This window comes from Globicephala melas, chromosome 2 (genome assembly GCF_963455315.2).
Source record: "Globicephala melas chromosome 2, mGloMel1.2, whole genome shotgun sequence".
NCBI classification, from domain to species: Eukaryota; Metazoa; Chordata; class Mammalia; order Artiodactyla; family Delphinidae; genus Globicephala; species Globicephala melas.
This window is the reverse complement of record NC_083315.2, coordinates 163,687,115-163,708,043: the sequence shown is the minus strand read 5'-3', so window position 1 is coordinate 163,708,043 and position 20,929 is coordinate 163,687,115. Positions and strand designations below refer to the sequence as shown.

Genomic DNA, 20,929 nt, shown 5'->3' with positions numbered 1-20,929 from the left:
AGAAACAATTCAGAAAATACTGGGAAATTTTATCCATTTAAACACATACTGAGGGTCTTTCCTAGAGGCTGGAGATGGCAACAACAACAAAAACCGCAGTTCCTGCCCCAGTGGAGCTCATATTCTGATGGATGTATTGTTTAGTTTATATGTATTATTTTCCATTAATATTTATAAACACACTTCCCCAAAGAGCCCAAATAGTTCTCAACTTCCACCCTGGGTGCAGCATGGCAAAGGAAACAGGACTGAGCCAACAAGACTCAGCTTCTATTTGGGGCTATTCTGGGCTCAGTCCTTGATCAGGTACACGACCCTAGCCAAGTCCCTGGGCTTCTCTTTACACCTCAGTGGAACATACGTCTGATCACCCAGCTTCCCTGGAGTGCGGCTATGATGCACCACGAGTTCCTGACAGTGGAAAGTGGTCGCAAACTCCAAGATGCTCCTCAGCTTTCAATAAGATTGGGATGCTGCACAGTATGTGCGATCACCTGGCCGTTCTGAAACACTGGCCCACAGGCTAGTACACACTAGTGCTTACCGAACACGCAACACATGTCTTGCATTCATTTCCTCATTTAATCCTTACGTAATTCTGTGAGGGAAGTACTATTATTATGCCCATTTTATGGATGTCAAGAGGGGTTAAGGAGCAAGGCAAGATAACATGGCTCGTAACCAGGTCAGGATTTGGCCCTGGGTGTGGGTATTCGCCCACAAAGTTGTGCACTTAGCCAGTATGTGGGACCCTCTCCGCCCCAGGTCAAGATAGAAAGATGGTGGCTTCAAGACCTTGCCCACTTTCAGCTGTGGTGTCAGTTACAAAAGGAAATTAAAGTGAAAAGTTGTCACTGGCTGGGCGGAATTCTCACACAACATAATTTATGGAAAAAGAGGGGCTTTTAAGAAAGCCCCTTTGAGGTATTTACCAAGGTCGATAAACTGACTCTAGAGAGAGGTGGAGAAAACGTTAAGCTTTAACTTGCTGGTTGTTTTATTTTGTTAAAGATCTTTCTTGGCTTATTTTCATACCAGCAGCAAATGTCATTGCCATAATTAGTTCTCAGGGCAATGGTTTAGCAAACAAAACACATCATAGCTCAGCTGTAGTCTTCACTCAACACTATTTTCTGTTCTTTGTTGAATTTGTGTTAAAAATCCTTGATGTGCTGATGAAAAGCTATAATACTTACATGAATAAAAAAATCTCTATCTTTATTACAAGAAATAAAAAAAACTAAAAATCCTCCATATACTTTTGCCATTTAGAATTGTTAACTCTACACCTATAAATGAAGCAAAATGTTAAAATGCAAGTAATTACTGGAAACTATAATTAGACAATCAATTATCAAGTGCCTACTATTTGCCCAGAATTGTGCTAGAGATACTACGAAGCTGCCTTCAAAATATACCAATTATAAATGAAAAAGGACAGAACATACATTACATTTTAAAAAAATGGTAAAATAGTAAAAATTCTGTTACCTTCCTAAGCCTAAAATGTCCCCAATTATCTTTTTGATTTCCTTGAAAGCGTCCCGGGGTTGAGCCAATAAGGTAAACACTAAAAAGATATAAAGCACAAGTTATAGAACATAGTGATTTGTGGACTCCCCAAATCACAAAATATGCATGAAAAGTAACATTAAGCAAGAAATATTCTAAGAGCCAACCCACTTTCTTGAGATGCCTCTTCAGACTGACACTTAAAATCATTTTTGAGCACATCAAGTAATGGTGGGACACCCACGGAGTGTGAGGTACCAGGCAAAGAGCTCAGCAATTTTAAGAGAAAGCTCTCCAGCTGGGATTGGAGGGGGTGGGGTGATGGCACTCAGGTGAGGGGCAAGATCTCCCAGCCTCCACTTCTGTGCCCGAGGACCAGGAGGTGCAGACAGGGACAGGCCTGCTCTCATCACGTCCCGAAGGACAGCTATCTCCTGCCAGGCCCCCGTGTCCCAGACCTCACATGACGCTCAAGGTAAGCACCCCGTTGCTAAGACGCCACGTACTTTGTTTCTGAGAGGTCGTGCTCCTGGATGGTATCTATCCACTCCTTGAGGAGAGAGGTGTTATAAGCCATCAGGTAGCTGATGAGGTCAGCTTTAAAGTGTGTGGTTGATTCTCCAGATCTGTGGGTCCCATGGACTATTCGTGGGTACAAGGGGCTCAACCACATTCTGGAATGGAAAAAAATATATATAACCTTTAACAGTCAGAAGCACAGCTGATCACAGTGGTACCTCTGTATTGATTAGGCACTCACCCTAAGGAAGAGGTGAATTCTCACTACCTCTCTGCATGGTAGGTAAGGTCATCCTTATAAAACATGAAACAAATCTGATGTCACCACTCCAATGGTTCCCATCACATTCAGAATTATTTCTGAAAACCTCACTGTAAATTTAAGACCCAGTAAGACCTGGCCTCTGTCCGCCTCTCCCAACTCAGTCTCTCCATGCTCCCTCCTTCATTCACGTACCTTCCCCCTCGCACCTCTACATCATTTTTAAAGACTTGATGACAACAGTTAAGTGTTCTACTCCTAACTGCTATAGCAACTCCACCACCAGCAGTAACCCCAGCAAGGTTCTGCCCATGCCTACGTCAATGTAGCTCTTTAGCCAAGTGGAAAATAAAAGTTATCTAAGAAAAAAATGTATGTGCAAATGTTTTCAATAAACAAACTCATTTTCATATATAACATATGGGATATATATATCCCACATCTGGTGTCTGGAATGAGTATAGACCACATTTAGTCATGTTACATTAACACTAACCTCAGACTTTCAAATAATTCAGTAAAAAAACTTTAAAGACATCTTTCATCAATTCTTTCAGTGTACTTTGCCAAAACTTCTATATCATACCCACAAATGGCAGACAAGCACAGCGAAACCCAGTCCTTCTGTGAAGTGGTCCCTCGTAGATTACAAAGAAGTATGGCTTCAAACTTCTTGTGCTGTTTCTTCAACAGCAAAATCAGGTTAACAGCCCTGCCTCACCAAGGCGCCCACGAGGTAATAAACAGGGTCTAACTTAAAGCAGCCTCAGCAAGTACGAGCTGTGTCTGCCTTTTTCCCCTTCTTGGGTTATTTCCACACTTCTACCCAACAAGCCAAAAGAGAAACTGCCCAATTCCTCTTTCACTCAGCAGCCCTCCAAGGAGACTAGTAAGAGGCAGCTGTCAGGGCAGGAAGGATCCAGGCCCACGAGGATCCCGGCTGTGCGTCTTGTGAACTCCGTACACGTTTCTAGCAGTGGCAAGCCACACCTTCCCTTCCCACCTCGAGGTGACCCCTCGCATGTGGGGTTATACTTGTGACCAGGACGGGAGTCCAGGCTCTGGACCTGGATCTGCGTCTACCTGGTTGTGTCATTCTGGGCAAGCTCGGTGACCCCTCTGGGCCTCCCTCTGACCCTGTGCGTGTAATGCGACCATGTCGGGCTGGCTGGCTAAGGTCTCTCCTCCCAGTAGCAACTCGGAGCCCACAGGGTGATTGGGGCTCCTCCTGGATTAGAGGTTCACTCACGAGAGTTCTGAATGAGGAACATGACAGATGACGACTTTCTAAACGAGGATACCAAGATGTGAGGCGTTTTTAACATTTCACAAAATAAGAAGAGAAATCACCCTGGGCCAAATAATTTTAAAATTGAGAAATTAACAGGTGGACCAAGAAGCAGGTGAAAAGGATGGCTGGAACACAAGTGGAGAAGGCAAGAATCAGCAGAGCCATGACAGGATGACCAGGAAATGAGATTACACAAAAAAACTACTTTTAAATATTGGGCTGGCCAAAAAGTTCATTTGGGTTTTTCCATTAGGTCTTATGGAAAAATCCGAACGAACCTTTTGGCCAAACCAATATTTTCAAGTTACAACCCACGACATGAAAGTCTCAGAGAGTAGAATCTAGACTAACCGTAAGATAACAGCACCTCCTATTCTGGGGTGGCCGGCAGAGGAAAGTTGGAGGGAGATTTCATACCCTTGGTACTTTTGAGTTTTGAACCGCGTGAAGATTTTTTAAATAAAGGAGAAAAATGAACACCAGAGCCATTTACCCTTAATCCCTTCCCCATAGTAGCCAACCCAGAGATGCCTAAGGAAACAGGCCTGGCTGCCTATAAACTCAAGCTCCAGAGGCGCTAGAGGCTGTGGGTGGGATTCTTTGAGCCACAGGAGAGCCAATTCGATAAATCCCTTTAGCTGTGTTAATTATTGTTCCCTCAAGAACAAGCTATGTTAATATCACTTCCTTTTTTAGATGGGGCTACATATGAGTCATGAGTCCCAGAATGCAAGCTAGCAGCTTAGAAGCTCCTGGGGCAGCAAAGACCTTGTTAACTGGAAACTCGGTGGATCAAGAGCACTGCGAATACTTTCCCCCATTCTGAGGGTTGTCTTTCGGTCTTGTTTATGGTTTCCTTTGCTGTGCAAAAGCTTTGAAGTTTCATTAGGTCCCATTTGTTTATTTTTGTTTTTATTTCCATTTCTCTAGGAGGTGGGTCAAAAAGGATCTTGCTGTGATTTATGTCATAGAGTGTTCTGCCTATGTTTTCCTCTAAGAGTTTGATAGTGTCCGGCCTTACATTTAGGTCTTTAATCCACTTTTTTTTCTTTGCAGTACGAAGGCCTCTCACTGTTGTGGCCTCTCCCGTTGCAGAGCACAGGCTCCGGACGCGCAGGCTCTGCGGCCATGGCTCACGGGCCCAGCCGCTCCGTGGCATGTGGGATCTTCCCGGACCGGGGCACGAACCCGCGTCCCCTGCATCGACAGGTGGACTCTAAACCACTGCGCCACCAGGGAAGCCCTTTAATCCATTTTGAGTTTATTTTTGCGTATGGTATTAGGGATTGTTCTAATTTCATACTTTTACATGTACCTGTCCAGTTTTCCCAGCACCACTTACTGAAGAGGCTGTCTTTTCTCCACTGTATATTCTTGCCTCCTTTATCAAAGATAAGGTGACCGTATATGCGTGGGTTTATCTCTGGGCTTTCTAACCTGTTCCATTGATCCATATTTCTGTTTTTGTGCCAGTACCATACCATCTTGATTACTGTAGCTTTGTAGTATAGTCTGAAGTCAGGGAGCCTGATTCCTCCAGTTCCATTTTTTGTTCTCAAGATTGCTTTGGCTATTTGGGGTCTTTTGTGTTTCCATACAAATTGTGAAATTTTTTGTTCTAGTTCTGTGAAAAATGTCAGTGGTAGTTTGATAGGGATTGCACTGAATCTGTAGATTGCTTTGGGTAGTAGAGTCATTTTCACAATGTTCATTCTTCCAATCCAGGAATATGGTATATCTCTCAATCTATTTGTATCATCTTTAATTTCTTTCATCAGTGTCTTATACGGATAAAGAAGATGTGGCACATATATACAATGGAATATTACTCAGCCATAAAAAGAAACTAAATTGAGTTATTTGTAGTGAGGTGGATGGACCTAGAGTCTGTCATACAGAGTGAAGTAAGTCAGAAAGAGAAAAACAAATACCGTATGCTAACACATATATATGGAATCTAAGGAAAAAAAAGGTCATGAAGAACCTAGGGGTAAGACGGAAATATACACAGACCTACTAGAGAATGTACTTGAGGATATGGGAGGGGGAAGGGTAAGTTGTGACAAAGTGAGAGAGTGGCATGGACATATATACACTACCAAACGTAAAATAGATAGCTAGTGGGAAGCAGCCGCATAGCACAGGGAGATCAGCTCAGTGGTTTGTGACCACCTAGAGGGGTGGGATAGGGAGGGTGGCAGGGAGGGAGATGCAAGAGGGAAGAGATATGGGAACATATGTATAACTGATTCACTTTGTTATAAAGCAGAAACTAACACACCATTGTAAAGCTATTATACCCCAATAAAGATGTTAAAAAAAAAAAGCACCGCGGCTGAGGCTCTTAGAGATAGTCCATCCCCGAGACCCTGAACCCGTCAGAACAACGCATTCTGAGAAGCATATCTTAAGTGGGGACACTTGGCAACTAGAACATCTTTGTAGGAAAGCCATCAGGCAGTGGGGACAGGGGATCAAGCCACCTTCTATGGTGGGGAAGGGGAGTGAAGAGAGGACGACACACACCTGGCTCAGGGAAAGGCTGTGTGAGGGAAGAGGCAGCTGTGATGCTGCCCGGCCCACTCAGGTCCAGCAGGCCCAGAGGATGGGGGCTGGGAGGCTCTCTGTCTCAGCTCAACTGAAGGTCTAACTTGGGCTCAGTCAGAGCCCCAGAATAGGGCTCTAGCCCAGGTTGGGCAATGGTATGAGCGAAGGAATGAGGAGGAAGATGCAGGGGAAGATACTCGAACCTTGAAAGGGTGAGTTCCTTCTAACACAGGAAAGCAGAAACGTGCAGACTAGCTTAAGTGAAAGAAAGCGAAATTAAGGCTGGTCATAATGAAGCCTTATCGGGAAGGAGAACAAAGGGTGAAACAATTTGAATGAGTCCCTAAAATCCCTAAAAATAAACCTAAACTTCTCTTAGGAGATCAAAACCTAGATCTGGCATATATGCACCAAGGACAAAGGGTTAGTAATTAAAAAAATAAAATAAAATAAAGCCATGAAAAACCTTCATGTTCAATTCTTTTGGAGATTCACAACCATGTTACAGGCTCTAAAAAGACAGCCGTTTAGATTTGTTTTATGGGAAACTAAACTGACTGGGGGTGAGGGGATATTTTTAGTGTACAATCAACCCCCAAGTTTTCTTTTGATACCTGTTGGGAAGTGGCAAGTACAAGTGGATGCAGGAATAAGTGAGGACCAAGAAAGTTATCAGGAGGGTCTTAATGGAAAAATAATAGGTTCAGGTCTTTCATTTTTCATCCTCTTTCCTGCCTCAGGAAAGAGGCAGGATCTACTTGGATCTACTTGGCTGGAGAGTGTATGTATGATGCCATTTTGTAAAAACTAGAAAAAAACTACGGTGTATAAATATGTATGTTTACAGGTATAATAAAGGCAGTTATGGATGATTATCTGTTATGATTATGTGTTAAACGGTTAACACCGGCTACCTCAAGAGAGGAACTGGGGGGAGGTAGTAAAAGAATACTATCACTTTTTTTTGCACGTGTCTCTTTTCTATGCCATAATTCTGGTTTTTTTCACAATTAAAAAACAGGAGAAAAAGCATAAATCGAATGTTCTCGCTTTTGACCTTTCTCAGCACACACAGTGACTACCAAGAAATGAACGGAACCTACAAACCCTTGTGTTTTCTGGTGCCAGTCGGCGTGGATGAGGTTGGAGGTGTGTATGACAACCCGGAGGCCCTCTTCGTAGAGCAGTAGCATCATTTTCCTTTAAAAACAGAAAAAGGATCAAAAAGCATTAACAGTACTCTCATAATACCTTTCTACTGCAAATGCAATAGCTAAAGGAATTCTTTAAACTCTATTACATTATCCCAACTTTGAACATTTAGTCTTCTTTTCTTCCATACATCATTGTTATCAAAGTCTGCTTAAGTGACAAGTGGAAAACCGCCTTCCAAAATGCTGAGTATTTGGTGGTAAATGAACTTTTGCTCCATCCCGTCCGCGTGGCTAGCCCTGGCACTTTAAACCCCTCCCCACACTGTAGTCTGGCTCCTTATTATCTATTCAGCATCACCCATTACTATCAGGGACAACAGGAATCTTCTTGTCCAGTGTTTTCAGAGTATGGTCGCAACCTCTTGCTACGCTGTGGCTACCTCGCATTAAAAAAAAACTGCAACAGAATAAATTAGAAACTCAAGAGTATATTGCATATATTCAAGTGTTGGTTCGTGAAACTCCGGTTTCAGCACTTATCAGTACAGACACCTGCAGTAGACTGAAATGACAAACGCATTTCCTACTGTGGGTTGCAGTTTAAGTTTGAAAGATGCTTCCCTTTCAAGAGACTGATCTTTCTTCATACTCTATAGACACCAGACTTGTCACCAGCGTGTACCTGGGCTTGAGGTAAGTCTTCCCTTTTCTTCTCCCTTTACTCAAATCAGCCCTAGAGATTCCCTTCTTTCCCATGGGGCTTCCCCAGTCATCAGATTATTTCCCTTAGTTTAATTCCAGTGAGAGGGAGGGAACAGGACAGATAAGAGCTTTCCATCCGAAGCTGGAAGACCTAAGTACCAGTGTTTATCAGTTAGAAGCCATAGGACCCTACATAAGTCATTTAATATCTCTGAGTCGTTCCATGTCCCCTGAGCCTCGGCTTCTCACTTGTGGCATAAAGGATCAACCCCATGTTCACTTCATAGGTCTGATGTGAGAATGAAACGCAGTACATGTTTTGTTAAATGTAAAACACTCCAGCTGTACATTCCCTCTACTGCTTCCATGCCTTGCTTTACTTTGCCATCTACTTTCGGATGGTTCTTGGCCTCCCGACGGTTTTCTAATTATTTCAGGAACCTAAATTCTCTCTCCCCCAACTAGAGGTTCACTCAAGGCAGTAACTCTACCTTATTTCTATGGAGGCCAAAATGCTACTTAACATTTACTGATGGAAGTCAGTTTACACGTGGGAAAAAAATGAACCACTGGTTCTCTCAAATAAACAACATCCCAAATACTATCTCAACCGAATGGGGTTATTAGCATTAAAAAGTACAGAAAAGACTATACAGAGAATGAGATTTAGCTCTTGCCAGAACAAGAATTTAACCCAAGCTGGCAAATGGTAAATTAATGCAAAGCTGGAGAAATGACAGCTGTTGAGCCAATCTTCTCTCCATGTATGAGATGTGCTCCCTGAAATCTGGGCAAATTTACATACACAGTTGCCACATTAGTAGCTGACTGCAATTAAGAATAAGCCAGTTACGAATTCATGATTTCACTTTGACAAATATTTCCATTAGTTAAGTTATCAATTAACAGGAAAATCATGCACTAATGTCAGTGAATCCTATCAAATAGCATTGAGAACTAATCTAAGGGGAGTCATATTAATCTTTTCATAGACAAAATGGCATGTCCCAATAAGGTCAGAGTTAAAAATGGATCAAACATATAAAGAAATGAGGTCTTCCCTGAAGAATACTGACCTGCATATTATCTGTTAAGCTATGGGGGCGGCAGAAGGGACATTTCCCCTATTTGAAGCTGTCCCTGCACAGGGGGAGGCAAGCTAATGTCTGCGGAGCATTTATGCACCAGGCACTGCTTTAGAAGCCGCACAGAATGCTAGCACACTAAATGCCACCCAATCCAGAGGAGGTGCTATCATTCCCATTTTACAACTGCAGAATCCGTGCCTAGGAGAGCTCATGGGGACTACCCAGCTCCCCACGTGAACCGGAAGCAGCGCTTATTTGGATCACACGTGTTGGATCCTCCTCTCGCTGTGCACGGCTTCCCTTGGGCTGGACAGGGCCGCAGCTACTTCATGCTACTGGGGCAGGAGTGGGTCACACGGAGGGGAGCCCTGCTACAGCCCGAAGAGGAGAGAGACTCATCCTGCAGTCTGCTCCAGGCTGCACAGCCAGATCTGACGCTTCCCTCCCCCTGTGGATTCTCAGGGCCGTGGGAGGTGCCTTTGCTTCCGGCTCTGGAGGCCACCAAAGAGCTTCAGCATTCTAAAGCACTGTGAGATAAGCCCCGGGACTGCACAGCATCCTGGAAGCAGGGATGGAGCACGTTCACTGTCTCTAAGAGGACCATGAGCTCCTGGGGGATGGGGCCGCAAGTAGTACGTGGTCAGCACCCGCCAGCTGACGCAAGTGTGGCCCCGGAGACTCCTGCAGAGTTACTGTGGCAGCTCCACTCTGTTGGGGGAGGCGGGGGACGTGTTCACACCTGTCACCAGGAGCTGGAAGGCTTTCCTTCTTTCCTAGCTCATGTGTTTGTCTTGCCTCTCTCACCCAAAGACTAAAAGCTGGAAGGACAAAAGCCACTATGTCTTAAAACACTTTACATTCCCTTGAGCTGTGCTTCAAGAATATAATAGATATTTAATGAATAACTCTTAAAATATTTTAAAATGAACAACTGAAAGTAATTTCAAGGCATGAGTTCAATCTCCTACAAAATACTGGCATTTTAACAAAATGTAAACTACACACATACTACAGAGTGGGGAAAGGGTCTATCAGTACTTCCCTCGGCACTTTCAACTCTGAATGAGGAACTCTGCTGGGTTTAACCTGCAAAATGCATGTGCTGGAGGCGAAGGAAGAATGGGCTTGCAAAGTGCGCGCGCGGGCCAAAGGAAACAGGTTTAATTTTAGCAGTGAGGAAACAACAAAAGTAAATTAAGAACTTAAGCAAAAATAAACAGTTCTAGTCCTGTCTCCCAACACTGGCTGGAGGAAAGCTGCCTACCTACTTGGGGCCTCTAGTCTATAAAATGAAGACAAAGGACCAAGTAATTTTTTGAATAGCATTAAAAAAAAAAAAAAAGGAGGATAGCTCCATCCCCCTCAAATGCCACTGTGTCAGATCTGGGCCAGCCCAGCACTCAGTCCCTCCCCTGACCCAGGCTCTCCTATGACTCGCTAGCATATTAAGTGCAGTGTGAAAGTGCCCAAGAAACGCTGGCTGCAGGCACAGAACATGTGCCCTGCACAGGAACCCCGCACTGCAGGTCTAGCAAATCATGCCCAGGATCCAAAACGGGGCTTGCTGAATGTACTCTGCAATCAGTAAGGTATTTAGGCTAGGGTTCCAGCTAAGGGCGGGGGACAAGGACGCTTTACTGGCAGAATCTCTCCCAGGACGGCTGACTACTACTACTGCCGCCCATCAGCGTCTCCCACTGTGGTGCAGCTATAGGAGCCTAAGATTCTGACTCAGCCTATTCAGTGCTATTTTGTATCCTTTGCTGAAATTAGCATTCTGTGAGCTCTGTGCCTGATACTCCAGCTAGGTAGGTGCTTGAGGTCACTCTCAACAACCCTCCATTACACTAAAGTTACCAATTAGGGGTGGTTGGTAAACGCAGCAACATTTACACAAGAGCACCTAAGACCAGATAATGTATCCTTGATAGGTGTCCTTTCACAAAGTGGCTCAGTGCTTTCTGCTCTGGTTCCTTTCTGGAGACAGACTGGCAAAATATAGCTTTAAGCTTACAAAGGGAATGATGAACATATGCCCTCGTTTTTGGCGTAGTAGCAGGAAAACAGTGGTCACTGAAAGACTCGGGGCAAACACTTCCTCCCATGAGATTCCTTGTTGCCTTAGGGACAGACACCCAAAGGGACATGCCTGAAGCAGGAGGCTACCTGTTTCCACTGCTGGTCTAGAAGAAAGATAAGGCTTTATCACTCTTTTTTTTTTTTGCCGTACGGCGGGCCTCTCACTGCTGTGGCCTCTCCCGTTGCGGAGCACAGGCTCCAGACACGCAGGTTCAGCGGCCATGGCTCATGGGCCCAGCCGCTCCGCGGCATGTGGGATCTTCCCCGACCGGGGCACGAACCCGTGTCCCCTGCATCGGCAGGCGGACTCTCAACCACTGCGCCACCAGGAAAGCCCTTTGTCACTCTTTTGAGTGTGACATATTTCTAGAGAAATATGATTTACAAAAATACTGAAATCGAGGCAACCATGTCTTATTCTTTTCTCAGCTAGAGAACAATTATGTAAAACGGCTCTATTAAACAGTAAGACTCAAATAAAATGGGAGTCAAGCTGATATGTATCAAGTAGGAAGTAAGAGAAAAGTTTCTCCTGTCTGTTGTTTGCAATGTCTCAGAAATTATCCTAAGAGAATTTTCTGAGATGTCTTGAAGCAGGGACAGGTACCAGCCTCTCAAGATGACAATTTCTTGTAAAACAGTTTTTCTTTCAATCACAGCACAGTTGACCCAACAATATTCTATTTGATGCAACTCAGAATCTTATGAAATTCACAAGACCCTCTTTAAAGTGGTGGAATCCATAGGCATGTGACTACCGCACGTACAGTCATGCGTAACCGCGGACCACAATCTATCCCCCTCAGTTGGCTATAATGAACGCCCTCAAGAGAAAGCAGAAACCACATCACAGATTCAGACTTTCATGTCCAGAGCCAGAATCCTGGTACTTGGTCTTAAGGCTGTTCAGAAACAACTCCTTTTCCTCTGCTTCCTAAGTGATAGCTTTTCCCCCAGCAAAATCATCACATGTGAGTCCCTCTAAGGGCGATTTCTGAAGAGCATCCTCTGATCTATTAAACTCATATCCTCCCCTCCCCATTTCATAAAAATTGCTTACGTGTGGTGTGTTCCAAATGCAATATCCAACTTTGCCTAGGATAAAAAAGAGGTCAAGTTACTTGTTTTTTAAAAACTCAATAATATCCCTATCTATTGAAAATTAAATTAGAAAAGATTCAGGTCAACTTTTTTTTGTTTTTAAAGTTGTTACTGCCCTCTAGTGGACAAGCCCTTGATCGCCAAAGCAGCTTTTATTTTTTAATCTTTTTTTAACATTTTTATTGGAGTATAATTGCTTTACAGTGGTGTGTTAGTTTCTGCTTTATAACAAAGTGAATCAGTTATACATATACATATATCCCCATATCTCTTCCCTCTTGTGTCTCCCTCCCTCCCTATCCCACCCTTCTAGCTGGTCACAAACCACTGAGCTGATCTCCCTGTGCTATGCGGCTGCTTCCCACTAGCTATCTACTTTACATTTGGTAGTGTATATATGTCCATGCCACTCTCTCACTTTGTCCCAGCTTACCCTTCCCCCTCTCTGTGTCCTCAAGTCCATTCTCTAGTAGGTCTGCGTCTTTATTCCCATCTTGCCTCTAGGTTCTTCATGACTTTTTTTTTTTAGATTCCATATATATGTGTTAGCATATGGATTTGTTTTTCTCTTTCTGACTTACTTCACTCTGTATAACAGACTCTGGGTACATCCACCTCACTACAAATAACTCAGTTTTGTTTCTTTTTAGGGCTGAGTAATATTCCATTGTATATATGTGCCACATCTTCTTTATCCATTCATCTGTCGATGGACACTTAGGTTGCTTCCGTGTCCTGGTTATTGTAAATAGAGTCGCAATGAACATTGTGGTACATGACTCTTTTTGAATTATGGTTTTCTCAGGGTATATGCCCAGTAGTGGGATTGCTGGGTCGTATGGTAGTTCTATTTTTAGTTTTTTAAGGAACCTCCATACTGTTCTCCATAGTGGCTGTATCAATTTACATTCCCACCAGCAGTGTAGGAGGGTTCCCTTTTCTCCACACCCTCTCCAGCACTTATTGTTTGTAGATTCAAAACAGCTTTTAGAATAGCATCCAGTGAGGTTCATTTTTTAAAAAACTTCTTTTTCATTACCCAGAATGATTCAACACATATTGCATTTTTAATTACACTAATTAGAAGTGAGAAGCCTAATTTCCTTAGAAGCCAGAAAACTAGTAAAAACAAATGAGACTCTATGCAACGTTTTAAAATTAGATATTTGGCTTATACAGAAATACACACACAAAGTTTTCAAAGCATACTTAAAAGAAACATTGAAAGTGGTGGCAGTATTGAGACATTATGATATTAAAAGTTTTCTTACATTTATAACACAGAAGATGCTGAAAATAAATATACTAAATCCATTTTTCATGTTTTAAAATGATATCTTTACAAACAAATGGGGGGGGTAGGTGGGGAAGTAAAACATTTTATCTAAAATCCGGTATAGCAAGACCTTGGTTAGGCCTCAAGATGAAAAAGTTAAAATAAATAGAGATGTCAAGAATACTTTACCAGCTAGGAATTCTGTGTATGGACACAAATCCTGTCTTCACAACTATGTAGGACTTTGGAAAATACTTGAATCTCTATGCCTCGGAAAATACTTGAATCTCTATGCCTCATCTTTCTACTCTTTGAAATGAGGGTACTGTTAGGAGATTCAGGGAGTTGTTAGGAATAAATGAGAGAAGTACACATAAAACGCTTAGGAAAAGGAGCTGCACGGGGTAAGCACTCTACAAATGGAAGCAAGTGCTATTAAAATCGAAGCGTCCCCCTGTCCACTCTCCACAGGTGGGCCTGTCTGCTGGGGGCAGCGATGGGCAACTGGAATACACAGGTGAGAATGACATAGCCCGTCTTGGGGATGCTCACGGACAGATGGCCAGGTTCACTACTCTTGTAAACTCAGTGTTCGGGCTGCTCACAGACTGGCACACGTTTGTGTGGACTGGCCACAGAAGAGTGAGCAGGAAAGTACATTTCATGTCTTTCTTTTAAAAAAAAATTAACACAATGTTGTGTTAGTTTCAGGTGTACAGCAAAGTGATTCAGTTATATTGATACGTATATATCTCTATTCTTTTTCAGATTCTTTTCCCTTATAGGTTACTACAAAATACTGAGTATAGTTCCCTGTGCCATACAGTAGCTCCTTGTTGGTTATCTATTTTATATATAGTAGTGTGTATATGCTAATCCCAGTATTTCACGTCTTTAAATTACAAAATTAGAACAAAGGCCGCCACTCTGTAAATTGATATTTAGCTCAGGAAAAGCAATGGTCAAAATACTTGGTTTCTGAGTTTAGTTTTGTGATTTGTTGTGGGCTTTTGGGCAAGTCTAAGCACAAAAGCAAGGATGATAATAATTTCAACAGATAATATTTAACGGGTGCTTCTTTTTGGCAAATGCATCAAATTCTTTGCCCAATAACCCTATAAGATACAGTATTAGTAATTCATTTTAAAGATGAAGAAATGAGGCTTTAAGTGGTTAAGTGATGGGCCCAGAATGACACAGCTAGCGGGCAGAGAGCTGGGACAGAACCCAGGAAGTCTGAACCTGGACCACCAGGTGTGCAAAATGGGAAAAGTGTCAGCATCCACTTATTCTTTGACTTAACGTGACCCAGCTTAGTCAAATGACACTACGTTGCTAAAAAAAATTCAAAAATTCATTTTATAGACAAGATATAAAGGTATTTCAATAAGTCAGGATGGGGCAATCACCATGTCCCTCAGACTAGAGCTGGGAGCTTACGGAGGCTCTGCACACAAGGTTTGGAAGACAGGGCTCGTTACACCCTCTAGTGGCTGGCCTGAAGCACGCCACTAGGCATACCACCTAAACTTTTCAGTACATTTGAAAAACACTTTGTATTTCCATTGATTTATCTCTGTTTTTCAGGATTCCCGTGTTATTTTATTTTCTGCCCACTATTAGTCTGATAAGTACTATCCTACTGCAGTTTAACCTCTTCTGTTTTTGGAAACAAATGCAAAACAAGGGGATTTTAGGCAACTGCTAAGCAAAGGCATATCTTGTGTAGAAGGTAAGCTGCAAACAGGATGGATAAAGAGATGGAATAATTTAAAACTCTACATAGAGTACAGTGAGTTACATCACAGGAAAAATGTTGTGAGACAGGTTTAAAATTGATCAGGTTGAGATTTCTCACTGTTTTAATCTTTAAAAAAATACACATACACACATAGATAATATTCTATAGCTAGAAGAAGTGATAAAACGTGAGTTGGAATTCTTTTACCTTGTATGGATGGAGGAAAAAGGACGTTAGAAGGAAAATGGAAAAGAAAAATAATTAGGTTCTATGTAATTCACTCTTGCCTCTGTACTCCAAGAGCAGAAATCCTGAGCCAATTTCACTAAGCTATTGGCCAGGAGAGAAAAGGGCCATGAAAGACTCATTCATCAAGCTGCTCATGAATGGACTGACCAACTTGCTCAAACAGGAAAAGGTGAATATTACACCAGCCACTTCAGAACCACCACAGGAAGGAAATGATAAATGTTAACATTTTCTGAATTCCATGCTACCCCCTTGCCTCCCCTCCCCGCCCAGTGTGCCTGCTTCTTACACAAAATGTCACACATGAAAAGATCCTTTCAGACGTGGAGGCTAAAACAAGGAGTCCTAAGGAAACTCCAAGACTCACTGGTCACACTGTATTTCCATGAACTGACTGGAAAGTATCAGGACAAAATTATGGGAATATATAAAGAAACAGCCTTCTCGCCCCTTCTCTGCTTTGGTCCCAGCAAACCAAGCCTGTTCTGAGACCACTTAACGCCCCTCATCGGACTAGGATCACACGCAGCATACAACTCGCAAGGTAGTTTTCTAACAGGTCTGCTTCTGATCGATCTATGGGTCTCTCCAGTATTGAGTGATTCTTGGGAAAAAGAACTAAGGGCTATGGGTGAAATGTCAATGGCAGCTAATGTCACAATAAAAACTACCAGTCTTAAGCTGCCTTCAGAGAAAGAAACTGCCATTGAATTGAATCCAAAAAACCTGCTCAATAATGCTGAAACCTCCGTTTCCACAGGGACATGGACAAAATAGATAAAACCAGAGGGCTGGCAGGTTGGGGAAAGACAGGGAACCCTTGATGTACCAGTTACAACTGAAGAAAGTGAACGCTTGAACCTGAACGAGAAAACTAGGTGGACAAAATAGATGACTTCAGATACGAGAATCACTGACATGTGCAAGGAGATTTAGTCTATGTGGCTCCACAGCGGGAAAATTAGGACCAACGTAGAAGGCAGAGGAAGAAGATTGTGTGTGTCAACCTGGCTAGGCCACAGCACCCAGATTTTGGTCAGATGTTGCCGTGAAGGTATTGTTTGAGGAGATTAACGTTTCAATCAGTGGACTTTGTGTAAAGGAGATTACCCTCCAGAATGTTTGTGAGCCTCAGTCAGTCTGTTGAAAAGTGGAAAGGAAATTAAAAAAAGACTGATTTCCTGCAGGAAGAGGGAATGAGTCTCCAGTCGGTCTTTGGCCTCAAAATGCAACATCAGTGCTTCTTGGGGTCTCCAGCCTGCCCTGCAGATTTTGGACTTGCCACCCTCCACAATCACGTGAGCCGGTTCTTTGAAAATAAATCTCTGTCTACACACACACACACACACACACACACACACATACACACACACACACACATACACACACACACACACACACACACACCCCCTTATTGGTTCTGTGTCTCTGGAGAACCCTGACTAATTACAGAGATATCAGGTTAACATAAAGGAAAATCTTTCAACCATGAGGGCTACCCACAAATGGGATGAGCTACCTCAGGAAGCGTTTAAGCCAAGGCTGGAGAGATGTCTGTTGGTGATGCTGGAGAGAGGATTCCTGCATTAGGTGGGTGGATAGACTCAAGGTCTCAATTTCCTTCCAACTCTCAGACTAAGCATGATCTCGAAGGGCAATGAGTACCTTACCTGGCAGAGGGCAATGTTTTCATAAGGCTTTGCCTGGGCATGTAGGTGAGCCTTTGCTTCGCGTTTGTCGCCATGCACGAGCAGGATTGGTTTCTTCCTGAAAAAGAGATCAGGAGTATTTAAAATCCATCATTCATGAAGCTGAACTGGCACCCAGTTAAGGGTCGTTGACCACCGACATCTGTTTCTGGCCTGTGTGGTGACTGAGTAGGGGGCCGGCACAGGACATTGACCGGCTAACCTTCGGTAACTGGTTACGTTTATAATGGAGCCCTGCGGCCTGAGCCTGAAGCTCTGCTGTGACCTGGAGGGGTTGTGACTCAAGAAAGTCCTCGAGTAATTATCTTCTTTCGTCCAAAAGGGCACATCATCAGCTCTGTGTTAATATATTTAAATTCAGATAGACTAAAAGATATACAATCATTGTTGTCTAGTATGATGCTCTTTTCTTTCCCTTCTCTTGGCCCAAACAATAGACCACTTCCTCACTAGCCATATGTTAAACCCCTACTGTGAGCAAGGTCCTGCACCAGATGCCAGAATACAAGTGAAGGGGCCCAGGCCCACAGCATGTAGTTTCACTAATAGCTGGTGATATTTCAATGCAACAGAGCCCAATGCACATTGAAAATGCCCTATTTTTAAATTCAAAAGGACAATATAAAAACATTCTGCAGGAATAGATTAAAAGGGCTTTTAAAGGAACCATGATCTACTCTGGTTAATTCAAAGCGAGATAAGCCTTAGAAATCAATATACCTTTATAAGCTCTCCCAACAAAACAAAAATTGGATTTTTCTCCAACAAGCAATCAAGCAAGATGAACAACTTCCACAATTATCAACCACATGCAGAACGATTCTCTGCCACACGGGAAGGGACAACACTCAACTAAAAAGAAACAGGACAGGGGCTTCCCTGGTGGCGCAGTGGTTGAGAGTCCGCTTGCCGATGCAGGGGACACGGGTTCGTGCCCCGGTCCGGGAAGATCCCACATGCCACGGAGCGGCTGGGCCCGTGAGCCATGGCCGCTGAGCCTGCGCATCCGGAGCCTGTGTTCCGCAACGGGAGAGGCCGCAACAGTGAGAGGCCCGTGTACCGCAAAAAAAAAACCAAAACAAAAACAAAAAAACAGGACAGAAAACACACATCCAGGACTGATTCCTAACCCCTAAACCTGATAGCTTTATTCTAATATGTCAGGTAAAATAAAACTAAGAAACACACCTTCCCGGTCTGTTTCTATTTGGAAAAAATTTTCTATTTTACAACTAGAAACACAGTACAGAGAATAATGTAAGAGATAATCATGCATGTGTTACCTAGAAACGATTCCTGTTATCAGATTATCAGGTCTTTTTAAAAAATAAAAGATTAAACATTATTGACAGAAGCTGAAGTCCTCATTAATTACTTCAGATTTACTGGTGTTCTAAAAACTATCACAAAAAGGCAGTGTGATGGGTAATTTTGTGTGTCAACTTGATTGGGCCAAGGGTGTCCAGATAAAACATTATTTCTGGGGCTTCCCTGGTGGCACAGTGGTTGGAAGTCCACCTGCCGATGCAGGGGACACGGGTTCGTGCCCCGGTCCGGGAAGATCCCAAATGCCGCGGAGCGGCTGGGCCCGTGAGCCATGGCCGCTGAGCCTGCGCGTCCAGAGCCTGTGCTCCGCAACAGGAGAGGCCACAACAATGAGAGGCCCGCGTACCGCCAAAAAAAACCCCAAAACACTTTATTTCTGGGTGTGTCTGTGAGGGTGCTTGCGGAGGAGATGACCATTTGAATCAGTGGCTCAGCAAAGCAGATCGCCCTCCCTAATGTGGGTGGGCATCATCCAATACTTTGAATAGGTTGGTGAAATTATTTTCTCTCCTGTTTAAGCCACTGTTATTTCTACTTTTCTGTTACATGCAGCTGAAACTAATCTTACGTGTTACAGGTCAAATATGAGCCCTTGAGTGCCAAAGCTGCTTGGGAAATTTCAACAGTATTTTATCTATTAGTATTATTTTTGGCTGTGCCTCGTGGCTTGCAGGATCTTAGTTCCCCAACCAGGGAATGAACCTGGGCCACAGCAATGAAAGCACCGAGTACTAACCACTGGACTGCCAGGGAACGCCCAGCATTTTATCTATTAGTAATAATGAAGCTTCCCACAATCTGACGTGCTAAATGCACCATGGACTTTGAGGACCCTGACAACCATTCTCCTGCATGTGTATTCCTCCACCTTACCTGCTGTTATGGGATTCTGCCACGCCCATGTGTTAGACATGGGACAGATGGCATGTCACCATGGGATGCCATATTTATTTGGTTTGCACTGCCTAACATGAGGCAGACAGACTGAAAACCCATCACTTCCATAATCTGGGTAAGGGAAGGCCCTATGACCCCTGCATTAACTCCTCAGCTACGTGAAAAATCACTTGTGAAACAAGAGAGTCTCAAAAAAAGAACAGCACTGATGTGCCCAGTGAAGCATGGCATGCTTGTAGGTCGAGAACGCAGGTGGCAGTGACCTTTTCCTTCATATTAACATTGGACCTAAAATTCTTTTATTTGGGCTGAAATTTGTCCTAATCTACTTCTGGACAGAACAGAAGGACACGCTAAAATCTGTATTAGGAAGGCTTGTGATTAGTTAGAATATATCAAAAAATGCTGTTTTCCCAGTATAACTTAACGTTTTTATGATTTCAATAGTTCCAAAAGAAATATTCAAAGAAGATGCACGGCAGCTGCCTGAGAAACACAAATCTTGTGTTTTAAGGCTGCATTACAGTTATGACGTCATCCGTCACTCTGTGGAACTCACCTGAACTCTGGTGGATACTGTTTTATGAGCCAGTCCACATCAAAGCAGTAGTTAAACTGGATGGGGGGAAGAAAAGAAGTCACGGGCAATTCAGAAAAGCAGTCTATAAGGAGAAGTGTTTGGTTATTGAATTCAAAGAAACTCTAATGATGAACCACATATATTATGTATAAACATGGACAATTTGCTACAATACTCATAAACAAAGCTAAAATACATCTTGAAGGGAATACACCATTCAAAGGTTCTGAATTAGTGCGGGAGTGCCTGAGAAAACAGAAAATTACCTCTGCATGCTTTGGCAGCATTTATATTTGTAAACTGAGTCTTTTTACAATATTTCTAAGAGTCCTCTGATTAATGGGGCTTATAAATTTATCCCTTTTCCCCTAGATGACTATAAAAAGCACTTTTGGAAAAGAACATTTCCTTTCAGCCTAACTTATGAGCTAGCTTTGTAAACAGGCATCTGCGACTGGACATTCACTAGGCTTATGACGATTACATCTTGATTACAGGTTCTGGACTAGACTTACCCACGGGGGTCCTCCCCAGGCCTGGGTAATCCCTGGACCTCCTCCTGGACATACTGACTCAATCTAGCCAGGAGAACACACACAAATTCACCCCACGTTCCATCTGGAGACCAGGATTCCCATCGCCAAGCAGAACATGGAGCACACAGAAAGCTTTGCCTTCTTTAGGCACAAGACCTTGTTCTATTTGCTGGAGAGCCTGGCACGTGAAGGTGATTTATCAACGCAAAGGGACCAGCTCTGTCAGGCAGGAGAGCTGCCAATCAAACACGTCAATCAAACATGCAGACGTACCCACATCCATAACTTCTACTCACTTCTCTTTGGAGGGTGTAGGAAATTTCTCATTTACTTCTCTAAATCAAATCAAACTTGACATGG

General features: G+C 43.2%; 1 protein-coding gene across 9 annotated transcripts in view; it reads right to left on the bottom strand.

The window, feature by feature from the left end:
* The window catches only part of TDP1 (tyrosyl-DNA phosphodiesterase 1), an 85,379-nt gene that overhangs the window by 55,517 nt on the left and 8,933 nt on the right, over nucleotides 1-20,929 (bottom strand). For all 9 annotated transcript variants that reach the window (XR_009563184.2, XM_060295179.1, XM_060295177.1 and 6 more), the window contains exons 4-9: nucleotides 20,013-20,068; nucleotides 17,192-17,288; nucleotides 12,215-12,249; nucleotides 7,239-7,331; nucleotides 2,019-2,186; nucleotides 1,492-1,570 (exon numbers count right to left, since the gene is read on the bottom strand). Coding sequence is in view for 8 of the 9 variants with exons in the window: in XM_060295179.1 (XP_060151162.1) it covers nucleotides 1,492-1,570; nucleotides 2,019-2,186; nucleotides 7,239-7,331; nucleotides 12,215-12,249; nucleotides 17,192-17,288; nucleotides 20,013-20,068 (528 nt within the window). In the remaining variant the exon portion in view is untranslated. The remainder of the gene's footprint in view (nucleotides 1-1,491; nucleotides 1,571-2,018; nucleotides 2,187-7,238; nucleotides 7,332-12,214; nucleotides 12,250-17,191; nucleotides 17,289-20,012; nucleotides 20,069-20,929) is intronic.